Source organism: Thunnus maccoyii, chromosome 9 (genome assembly GCF_910596095.1).
Source record: "Thunnus maccoyii chromosome 9, fThuMac1.1, whole genome shotgun sequence".
Lineage (NCBI taxonomy): Eukaryota > Metazoa > Chordata > Actinopteri > Scombriformes > Scombridae > Thunnus > Thunnus maccoyii.
In genome coordinates, this window is record NC_056541.1 from 16,530,585 (window position 1) to 16,543,319 (window position 12,735).

At 39.8% G+C, this 12,735-nt stretch overlaps 1 protein-coding gene across 3 annotated transcripts in view; it reads right to left on the reverse strand.

The window, feature by feature from the left end:
• The window catches only part of ccser1 (coiled-coil serine-rich protein 1), a 116,429-nt gene that overhangs the window by 24,055 nt on the left and 79,639 nt on the right, over positions 1 to 12,735 (reverse strand). For 2 of the 3 annotated variants that reach the window (XM_042422052.1, XM_042422049.1), the window contains one exon: positions 7,593 to 7,625. In XM_042422052.1, the coding sequence (XP_042277986.1) occupies positions 7,623 to 7,625 (3 nt within the window). In that variant the 3' untranslated portion in view covers positions 7,593 to 7,622. Of the gene's footprint in view, positions 1 to 7,592; positions 7,626 to 8,459; positions 8,589 to 12,735 lie in introns of those variants that run through there. The other variant, XM_042422050.1, reaches the window with a different exon arrangement.

Here is a 12,735-nt window from a genome sequence, read left to right on the forward strand (position 1 = left end):
TACTCATTCACGCAAATCCTTTCCAAATATATGTCTCTTTTACATAATCTTTCCCAACAAACTGCTGAGTAGAGCCTTTCTCTATTTAAATATGAGGCACTATCTCATGTCTTTAAGTGCAAGACCTTATCATAATGAGCTTTATTTAACATGCACAGTACATACATTGACTGTATAATGAAGAGTTTACCATCCATTCCTCAGCTTAAAAAAGAATCAAAAATGAAATTATATCTCAAATGTGTGTTTTCTGTATCTATATTTAATAACAGAAAAAAGTCATCTTTCATGACATCAAAGTGATCATTTCTTCAGAGTTTTTTTTTGAAGTTGGTTATTAATTAAGGCGTAGAATGATGTTAATAACATATGCAATATAGCTCTTAAAAGGGCAGTTATCTGGCAGTCATGATTATTTTTTACAACGAATAACAGTGATGATCTGACCTTTTGCATAATTTTTCATCCATTATGGAACAATGAAAAACACATTAAAGCTGTTGAGGTCCATTTAGTAGAGAGTTTAATGAGCTTGTCTAAAAGACTCACAGTAGCCAATGCAAACCAAGAAGGACTGAACTGCCTCATTGAAGTATAAATCCTGTGACTTAGAGTCAAATGAAAAAGACCAGAGACATGCAAAATTAAAGATCATCTTAAGTGGGGAAGCATCAATACTTTGTTGCACTAATACCTATCAATACCTATCAATCTCTACAGTACTGACCCAGTGATGTACTTCCATTTAACTGTAACACTGGTGATTATTTTATGAATACTGAATGAGATGGACTAAGGCTGCAATAGACAAGATTTCTGTGCAACCTGTCATATCTCCCTCAATCATTAAGTGTGTCGTCAAATTGATTTAAGGCTTAAGTGTAGATTTACCTCCTCTCAAAACACAAAAACCTGCTCTCAAATGAGCTCTCTTTTGAGAGAAAGTTGTTGTCAGCAGATTTTAAATCTTCTTTCTCTCTTGTTGCTTTAGTACATTCATACATCAAAGCTGTTGCATCAAAAGAAAAAGGACTCCCAGATTACAAATGGCAGTCAAGGTCAAAGCCAGCAGAATTTTCATGAGAAAACTAGGAGAAGATTCAAACAGATCAACGTGCCTGTTAGCAAGCTCACCAAGGCCCCGGCTGCTTGGGCAGCTGAGTGCATAGCCACCTAATTGAAAAAGCCTAAAGAGACAAAAACCTAAAACCTCCCCCTCAAACTGACAGAGAGAAAGAGTTCAAAAGGAGTGAGACAGAATTATTAAACGACCTTGTGTTGCATTTTCAGAAAATGATGCAAAGCAGCTTGACATCAATTCTTTAACCGGAGCAACTGTCTGTTTCAGGATCTGTGTAAGACTCTGCTTTTCCCCCCTTCTTCAATTTGGACACAAAACTATTTTCTTTCAGACTTAAATGGAAGATGTTGTCTGCATATAGCATCATTTTATGTATGTGGGTGGGTATGTAATGTATGTGACTGTGTAAGAATATGGTACAGTCTATTCATAAATCATCTGAATGCATGTTACACTAAGACTGCGATATATTTTTATCAACTTTGTGCTATAATTATAACATCAGTACCTACTTGTGACATTTCAGCTGCTCTGGAGCACTCATGTCAGATTCACTTTTAACGCTCTATCCATGAAAGGCCTTTACATCTTGGAATATATGCCTGTACATATGCACTCAAATAAAGGTCAACTGGTGCACTCTGCTGTACCTGCCATTTATTAAATGATGAACATAATCCTGTGTAAAAAATTATACCTCTTACTTCTCTCCGTCTCTTGCACTCTATTTCACAATTCTTTCTATTCCCCCCATTTCTTCTCCCCTGTGTGTGTGTCACAGGCTTTCACTCACATGTCAAACTCTTTCATGTACTTTGCTTCTAAGACATTTAATTCCATATGAAGTGACTGTGTGGGCGAGTGAATTGGTTGAGTGTGTGGGTGAGTAAGTTAATCAGCGGTTGAGTCGACAGGCTCGCAGAGTTTGGGAGGATACAGATTGGCGAGAGGGTGCTTTCCAAAACTGCCACCATTAATATCAATACAGTATATAACGATATTTATCATACTGGCATAAACTGAAACAGTGTGCTTCCTAAAAATTACACAAGCTACATGTGTATTGTATACAATATGTAAAGTATACATAGAAGTACTTGTAGTTCTGTAGCACTGCAACACAAAAAACTAAAAAGAAGAGAAGCTGGAACCAGAGAATGTTCAGCATTTATAAACAATCGATTATTAAAATTGTTAATTGGTTAAAAGATGGTTTATAAGTCCATGCTAATAGACTTAATTTAACATTTATAGTTTGAAGACTCACTTCGACCCATGTCAGCTTAATTGGATATGACTAATGTGTAAGTAAGTAGGGACAGAGGACACAAAATGTAATTTATCAATTCAAAAAAGCATCACCTTATCAAAAACATCAAAAAAGAAAAATTAGTAGTAGTGGAGGTCTGTGAACATTAAACTTTAATCAATCTCTGTCTTCACTGAGTTGAGTGCCAGCGCAATTAACGCATGTATGATATTAGATACATTAGATTTCATCCCCACACACGTTAACACACACAGGATTTTTGACTGAGCGTGTTCATGTGTGTGTCAAAGCCTGAAGTTGAGCCAGGGCCAAAACAAAAAACACCAGGAGCTGTAACACACAACAGGTGCTTGAAGATTGACAGATCAAAGGTGTCTGAGAGCTAACTTGCCTGGGTCTCGCATCAACACCTCTATCCTCCCTCTCCCCATGACCCTGCTCATAAATGCTGTCTATCTATCTGAATCTCTCTACTACTCTCACACTTATCCATCCATCATTCCCCTTTGCCTTACCCTAATTAATACCCTTTGCCTACCTGCTTTGCTCTCGCTCTCATCCATCCATCCATCCATCACCCTTGCTGGCCTGCCCAGGTCATTACCCACTGCGCTGATGGTTTTGTTGCTCTAATTAGTCTAATTATAGTTGTCAGTTATAACATGGTCCTCTGTAGGGATCTTGTGATCCTACTGTGACTCTGTCTGACCTTGGCCATTGAGTGTGCATGTGTGTGTGTGTGTGTGTGTGTGTGGTCCATAGCTGACCTCAACACTGCACAACACCTATATCACTCCTTTCTCCGCTTCAGTATTACTTTCTTTCTTTCTTTGTCTTTCATTTTATTTGATTCAAGTTCCACCTTGTTTTCTCTTCTAAGCATTCTTTTCTACTGCTCATTTCTGTGTTGTTTTCTGCTCTCCTTGTTTCCTACCATATACAGTATGTCACCATGTTCTTAAATCACCCATTTGTGGTTGAAAAAAAGGACAATTAAAATGTACTATTTCACACCTATTCCACTTAGTTCCTTTTTCTATGTTGACGTTTCACATTTGATATGCTCTCTACCCTAACCTTCTTTATTTTTTTGTATCTTATTTTATGATTATTATATCTTATTTCACTGTACATCCTTATTATTGTAGATGCCACAATTATTTGCTTATTTCAGGAAATGTAACACACACATCCTCTGCCACAATGGAGGCCCACAGGCGTGAACAGCTTTACATGTACAAATTGGCTGTCGCCATCAAATTCAACGCATGTGGGCAATTTTTGCTCATTAAATTGTTCTCTTCTTGTTGTTCATGTGTCCCTTTTGGACACATGTAAACATATCAGTAAATATGTGCTGAACATAGCCTGATTTCTTTTCCGCCTCAATGCCCTTGTGCACATGACCCAGAGCTTTGCATTGTTCTTTGCGACTGTTAACTTAAAAGAGAGGCGATAATGATTTACCACTTTACACTTATATATTTAAATAAAGTTTTACGGAATTGTCTTATTTTTGCTGCCTGTTCATTAAACCATGGCTCTAATTTCTGCACAGGCAATTATAAACTGAGGTTCCTAAGAAATTTGTGACACACCTGAAATCACTCTATTCTATTTTATTTTATTCTATTATATTCGCCATGAAAGTGGCTACTTGCTGGCACAATTTTCACTAATCCTCCCTGCTACATCCAATAATTATGATTAATGAAGTGCTTTACTTCTTCATACGGGCTCAGTGCAGCAGAAGTTTGTAAGGAAATTTATCGCTGTGGTAGCTTTTTTTTATATGAAGAAACATGTGATGTTTACATGTAACTGTATGCGTGTGAGGGCAGTCCCCATTTCTACACTGTATCAATCTTTATGAGGAGATTTCCTGTCTAAATGTCTGGCATCTCTTCCTCACTTTTTCTTCTGTTCCCTTTCATTTTTTCCTCACTCCGCCTTAACACCCCTGCCCCCACCCACCATCTCTCCAGGTCTGGCCCTCCCTCATTCTTGCTCCCTGCATGTCCTCCTCTTTAGACCCCCTCCATCCCTCTCACTCCCAGGCATCTTTCTGCTTTAATGAAACAGATGTCCCTTCATTAATAAAGACCTGCTCTACCACAGTAATGAAGGAATGAGCAGGCGTGCACAAGAGAGGGAGAGGAAGAGTTCAGAGAGACAATATTTAACATGTATGTGCCTGTTATGCTACCAACGAGAACACACTGCGCTACAAGACACTCTATTTATTTTATTCTGCCCGTGAGCAAACACATCATCATGCAGACACACTCACGTTGCCTAGCTAGATACAAATCAGCTCTGTTCTTCGTTTGCTTTTATATGAAATGTCTGGCTGTTACTTAATGTTGCCAAAACATTTCCAAGTGCATGTAGCATAAATCTTCTAAAATGAGCAGATTTTGCCATATAATGCTATGAATAAATTATTGAAATTATAAAATAATTTCAACTGCCCAGCCACACTAGAATGTCCACAACTGGAATAAATAACCAAATACAGAGAGAACCTGAGGCTGAGGCACAGCCTGAATTCCTCAAGCCCAGGAAAGTGTACTGTAGCTAAAGGAAGTGCTTGGTTAGTTTCAAGGAGACTTTAAGTAGCTTCCTGTTGTGCTCTAAGGATAATCTTAAGTCTTTTCCCCTTGAGATCCCCACATACTGAGACACACCAGCTGTTCTCCCACTTTCACACTCACACACATTCCCAAATTTGGACACCATTAAACACACATACACATCTCCACACAAGGAAAATATACAGATACTTAGTAACACATGCACATTCGGATGCATCAGCATGACACACAGGTACACCTTTCAATATCCGCTCATGAAATTATCTGGTCAAAGTCCATTGCGCTGTCCTCTAATACTAGAGATGAATCAATCAATCCATCAGTTTTTCATTTCTAAAAACAGTCTGACTGAACAGATGTATCCTCATATGACCAGAACAAATCAATCAGCCAGTGAACTCGGTAGCAGCGGCGGGCGGACACGGAGAGTTAGGGGAATCTAAGGGCTTTGAGGGCCACAGCACTCTCAACTTAATATTGTGTGCCCTCAGTTTTTATCTCCCTCTGATCCTCTGTAATTCTAAAGGACAGGACTGAATGCTCCTGCTCTAATTTCAGAGTACATCTAACTGGCTTTATTATTGCCTGAAAGCTGACCACCATCATCTCGGCGTCTGGTGATTCACATTGTTCTGCTGTCTTCTGCATTTGTCTCATACAGTCGGCTACAGATTATTTTTGTTTATCTGATCATCAACGCTGCAAAAACATGTCACATCATAAGCTGAGGGCAAATAAAAACTTTTCTATAGTAACTTTCATCATGTCAAACACACATGACACAAACTGAGTGGCATGTTCTTCTTCTCAGTGTTGATATATTCAGTATGGAGACACCAATCAGAGGCACATTCACGCAGCTCCAAACCGATTACGATAACAATCCTCCATGCTTTCTCCTCATTAGATCATTTGCCCAGCATTGTTCTGTGTCTTGACTGGCCAATTAAAAATTCACATCAGACTCACTCGGACAATTTCCTCCAATATAGGGTAATGTATAAAGAGGACGCTGTCATCTGCCTGAGCATGTTGTCAAACACAGTCTTGTTCAGCTGATGAAATTATCAAAATGGCTCCAAATATACCGGAAGACCAGCTTTAGTGAAATACTGAACTTAAGGTGCTACTTAGTGAGCTGATATTGAGAAACTGTTGCTTTATATAAGAGCCACACAATGACCTTTACATTGTACCTCTGTAAACAGTGTGACATTCATTACAAACACAGCATCATCAGCCCAAAATAACTAGATGGTAGATGATAGCTGAGTCACACCGAAAGGGAAAACAGTGATACCGTGGAACAATATGTCCACATCTCCAGGAACAAAACGTAATTCTTTTGATTAATAAATGTGTTCAGGTACGTCAGATGCATTAATAAATTGTGCATGATGTGTGGAGTGCAGTTCAACGGCAGATTTAGATTTAGATATAGTGACAAATTTGACTTGAGATGAGATATGACACGCAACTCTGCTACAATGTAATCACAGCTATGCAAATCACCTGCCATTACTCAAAATGGCCAACGTGTGACTTCACTCAGTATGAATTACCTGTAGACAGGTAGTTATGGCATGCAAATCACTGCTGAGTCAAGCAGATTGATTTTTATAAATAAAAAGAAAATCATGTACGGAGGACAACAAATAATAAATGCTGATTAGAAATAAAAAATAAATGATAAATGCTGATTATTAAGGGTATTTCAAGTACATTAATAATCAGATGACCAAAGTATAATTTTCACATGGTATTATTAGAGACAGGTGATGAAGCTGGTGTCTGAGTTAATAAATGTATCGGGAAATCTTTTAAGCTAAAAAAACAAACAAAAAAAAAACATTTTTCAATTGAAATGTATTAGTGTGGAACTTGTCAAAGAGAGAATTAGACCATTATATGATTTTTTTTCTGTTTTTATGATTTCTTTTTTCTGTTACTTGTAGAAACTACCCACTTAAATCATTGCTCAAGTCAATGAATATTAAAAGTAGTGTCTCAACATTCTCAAGTGGCTGTCGTTCTATAATCCATCAATGTCATCTTTTTCTTTCTCCTCTTTTTCTGTAGTCTTCCACATGTTGGATTGTACAGCTGGAATTGGATTTCCATATTGGAGAGAGGAGAGGAGAGGAGAGGAGAGGAGGAGAGACTTGGCAGGGATGAGAGAGCCACTTGAGAGCACTGAGACCTACATAGAATTAGATTGCTTTGGAATACACCCATGAGGTCACATTTGCCATAACGAAGGTAAATCAAATGTTCAGCTGTCTTGATTGGGGAGAGAAACAGGCTAAGCAATGAATGGTTAGATAAATGATAGATGGATAGATGGCAGATGGCACATACAAACCTGGGCCAGTTGTGAGCTGATCTCTGCCTAGAGGGCGAATAGACCATTACATAGTCAACAGCCTGTAAGGCTAGATCAATCAATTACAAAAAATAATGGAATACTAAAAAAGAGAGCTAGAGCTTCATATGGGTTTTATAACTCATTTTTATGACGGTGGTCTTTGTAACAAAACTGATAAGATATCAAACATATAGCTGGAATGTAATAAAAACAAATAAGATTGGGAGACAGCCCAAATTTCAGACCCAGGTTTGCAGTGTGACCCAACCCAGACACCCATACCTGTTTAATTCTTCCGTCATACCATGCTGCTTACTGCTTCCAGACAAATGGAGGGAGACATGTATGGATGGAAAAACATAAGAGAAGACACAAGAGAGATGGCGCAGTGAGATGAGTGAGGTGCAACATGAACATGGAATACAGAAATGAATACAAGCACATGGATAAACATGAATGGGAGCATGGAGGCACGTAAAGGAAGTCTGAGTACACAAAACATCAAGGGTAAATGCGGACACAAACCTACGCACATATATAAACACAACAATCCCGTATGTGGACTCAAGGAACAGCACATTTCAGAGACTAAAAAGAACAGCAAAAAGAGGAATATGTTTGTGATGAACTCTTTGACTTGTGACTAGTGGATAATGAAAATGTTTGCATAACAAAAGACTAATACCAAAAATGAGTGCGAGCTGTCATTTGAAAGTGCACAATAATGACTGAAAAAGACACAGTTCAAAAATAAAAATCAGCTGTGAACATTTTACCATTTAGAAAACATCACTGACACATAGGCTACAGACAGACAATAGTCACATACAAAGAAGCGAGCCCCAATACCGCCGCATGAATTGCTGTGATTCTCAGAGGAGTGTTCAAGAGACTAAGCGTACTTGAACTCGTTTATGATGTACAGAGCCAATACTACGAAGAGATTACATGTGACAGTACATTAGAGATTGGTGTGACTGCCTTTATGTGTTTGTGTGTGCGCCACATATAAAAAAGTAAATAAAGTCACAAAGAAAAGGGCCTGTGCTATACACACATAGCACGGGCTAAAACCACAGCCACTATACAGCACTACAATCTTATCCTCAAACACACAATACACAAAACACACATCCAATCAGACACACACGCAGGCTTATAATAAATTCACACACCACGCATACATAGAAAAAAATGCATTAGTCGAATATTAGTGCAGGAGATAGGACAGTAAACTGGAGAACATCACTTGGTGAGGGCGCCAAGACAGTAGGAGGTCTGGAAAAGGGACAGAGGAGAATGGAGGCAGATGAGAGGAGGATCAAAGACCAGGACAACAGGATGAGGGGTGGAGATGCCAGTTCAATTTAGGATTTCTGTAAAATGGCCTCATACCCAATCTATAGGTGATGACAAATAGGCTACTAAGTATTTTTGACTCTCTTAAGGACAATGTTATGTTCAACAATAATGTTATTACAACATGTTATTAGCACAAAAATCACTGCGGCTAGAATAAAAATATAATACCAGAATATAAGGCATATTATGATGTCCTACATAGGTGAAAACCATACACATCAAATGGCATGCCTGCTTTCAACAAGCATTCAACTGCGTCTGCTTAAGTTGGTCCACAACAATAAGGTAAACCTTGTACCACCTCAGTGACAATGGCTGTCAATTTAGGCATACTTTGATGAAAATATGAGTGTTTGGAACATAAAGCAGAGTGGATCGTGCTGCAGGAGTGGTTTGAAAAGTTTCTATGGACACTTTGATACCTTTTGTTGCTGTGAAACTGGGTCACACTGGAATCCGTTTAACCTGTTGTGAATCCAACATACTGCAGCTGCCGTCCTCTACAAAGCAGTAAGCTACAATCTTTTTAGAGACACAACTTTAAAGGCATTCAGTGTTTCAAAGTCAAAAGAGGTTTCCTATAGATGAGATTAAATCCTCTGACATTTGAAAGGAAGTAAACCTCTCACTTATTTGTCATCCTCACTACATGTTTAAACAAATTGTCATGATTTTTTTCTGGGAGAGAAGTTAAAATGAATAGATATATAAATAGATATATAGATATAAATAGATTAAACAGAGCTTAAATAGATTACCATGCTTTGTAACTACAGTTCTGACAATACTGATGCTAAAAAAAACAAAACTATTTGCCCATTGCCATATACGGCAATCCATATATACTTCTATCTAAGAAGAAGTAGTGAATGGCTAATGTGCAGAATAGAATATTTAGAGGAACTCTCCCATTAGAAAGAATATCCACTGCAAGTGTGACCATTTTAGAGCTGCACTCGCTTCTTTGATAGGGTTAGAGCTGCAGAATATCTAATGAGGATCGGAGCGCTTATGAATTAATCATTCAAGGTGAAAGCAAGGAACGATGTGCAAAAGGCACCACAGTAAAGAGAAAATATGGCATACACTTAACTTGCAATATAGTGATGAACACAGTGTGACTGCATCATCAAACAGTGAGGGAACTTTAGAGGAGCGAAACATGACTTCTATGGCAAAAAAAAAAAAAGAAAAAGAGCAAGGAGTGAGGAAGTGAGGGAAGGAGAGGGAGGAATGTCTCTTGACGCCTGAGTTAAAATGTTAATCTGGTCTCGACCTTTGAGAATATATCTAAAGGGGCTGAGAGCCAGCAGGCATGCACACAGGCACACACACACACACACACACACACACACACACACACACACACATACACACACACACACATGTCTGCTGCAATCAAACTCTGGGCCCCTAATTATGTTAACCCGCTACTCAAATAAATTAATATGTGACCAGAGATATGGTGTTTGGTACTGAAAGCTGGGAAATAGGGAGGAGCAGGAGGGGGAGAGAAAATGATGGAGAGAAAAAAAAATGATAGAGGGAAAGGGAAGCAAGTGGCAGCAGAAAAAAATAGGAACAGAGGGAAAGACTGAGAGTTTGATAAGGAGAGGAGAGGAGAAGGAGCCAAGAGGCAGAGAGGATCTCTCTTCACTCATTACTGATAAGAGCAGTTATAGGTCAGCAATGTGACACACACGTTGGATTACTTGTGTGCTGTGGTGAAGACCATACGCACACACTTGGAGGCAAGAAACACACACGCAGTAAACTTAAATCACTGAACAGTATTGCTTTCATCTGCCTTTCACTGCTCCTCTTCATGTACAGTGTCTGACTTCCCTCTTTTCTCTACTGTCATGTTTTCCATTTTTTTCACCCCCTCCCCACCATCTTTACCCTCTTTCCTACCTTATCTTAGTGAATTTATAGTTGTCACTTAGTCTTTTTTCTCTCAACTTGATCCCCTTCCCTCTGCTCTCCTTACCTTCCATTTCCTGTCATATTTTGCTTTTGATCTCTCCATTTTGTTTTCCACCGTAACCCTGCCCAATAATTTTTACTCTTCTATAAGAGCTCCAGACATAAAACAAAAGCAGATTGTGCCTTTGAGGTTGTAGCCCTTGGACTCTGGTAATCCCTTCCACTGGACTTAAGATCTGTGGACACTTAAAAGCAGCTCAAGACCCACCGGTTTTCTCTTTAGTTTGTTTTATCATGCTTGTACATTTTATTTTTTCCCATAGCCCCCTTTGTATTTTTGGCTTGACCGGCCATGGACCAGCCCTATGGACCGTGGTTGTCCGTGAGTGAGTGAGTGAGTGAGTGAGTGAGTGAGTGAGTGAGCGAGCAAGTGAGTGAGAGATGAAATTACACCATTGGTCGAATCGACGTGAGATGATGGAAGTGGAGGACAGCAGCGTGACGCAGAGTGACTGTGTTTCCTGCTCCGAGCTCTGACGCTCTCAGCTCCAGTGTTGAATGCAGTCAAGTCAGTTACACTCCTGTTTAACTGACTCCTTGTCTGCGTCACCTCCTCAACCACCAGTGTGACTGACTCTCCGGCTGGCAGTGCTGTCAGCAGCCAGCAAGAGAGACGCTCCGTGGTGCGTTTGGATTTTATAACTGAACTAATACCAGGACGCAAAGTTTTTATTTCTCTGACATTTTCTTATCACAAATGATGAGCAGCATTAAAACACGAGTCTTGCAGGTCAAACATGTGACTCACATGTGTTAGCCTATATCTGTTTAGTGTGGGGTGGCTGCTCTACATGTGCACCTGATTTGACTGTAACTGTGATAACTGGGCGGAGATGAGGTCCCTGAATTTGCACCCAAAATGCGATCAAAACTTTCATTTACAATTTCCACCGAAGCCTCCATGATCATCGACCGAGAAAGAGGCAGAGAAAAGGTGCACAGAGGCACGAGGGAGAGGGCACAGTTAAAGCACCCCAAATAACAATCACTCTGACAAAACACATCCGCAGATAGAAACAGATGAAAGAGCAGGGGGAGATAACAGATAGGTAATTAGAATATGTATAATTAGGCATACAATTAAAATAAATTCTCTCTCGAATCAAACATCCCAAGATATGAGTGGAAAGTACTGTTCTTGCAAATGCATTTACAACTTTTTTTTTTTTTTTTACTCAATCATAGCTTAACTATGTCATGTGATATGCTACTTCAGTACACTTTACCAGCAAATATTACTGGGACCACTACAGAAAATTGTAGATGAACATTTAATATCCAGGAATTCACATTATAGACACTACAACTGACTATCCCTGTAACGAATTGGCCACAGTTTCACATATTGACCATGTATGGTTCAGCCATATACTAGGTTTGACCTAGTCTGTTTTTTTTTTCGGTACTTCATTCCTTTGTCCTTGACTTGACTGTTCACCTAGCTTTCTTTGCTTCCTCTCTGTCCTCACCTCCTCCCCCCATCCCATCTTGCCATCTTGTCCTATTCCTTTACCCTCTCTGTCACTCTTTCTCCTGGCCTTCTCAAATCCTGTCCTCATCTTTCCACTTCCCTCATGTCCTCCCTCCTTGGTCTCTTTCTCCCCTCCCGTCCTTCTGTCCCCCTCCGCCTACTCCGGTGTACCCAGTGTCATTGTTCAGATAATTATTTATTAACATGTTTATGTCGCCACCGTCCCTGTCTGTCTGTTGGTACCATCTGTGCCCAGTTAGGTGCCCGCCTCCCTGTGCTGTTATGCCCTGCCCGAGGGAGAGAGAGCCATATATGGGGGCACAGATCAGAGACTCCTACACAAGCACGTACACTTTTTCTCTTTCCCTTCTCTTCTTTCTTAGACACACAAACCCACACACACACACCTTCTGCTGACAACCCCCTCTCTCCCATGTGCTGCCCCTGGGGCTAGGTGGGGTTAGTTGGGATGAGAGGCGCGCAGCAGTCGCCACCACAGTCCCTTCTGTCCTGTTCTGTTTGCTTTGTTCTGACGGTGGTAGACAGGAGTGGTGTTACTTGATAAAGTTATTTAGAGGGCACAGGAAGAAGGAATAGTTAAGACAC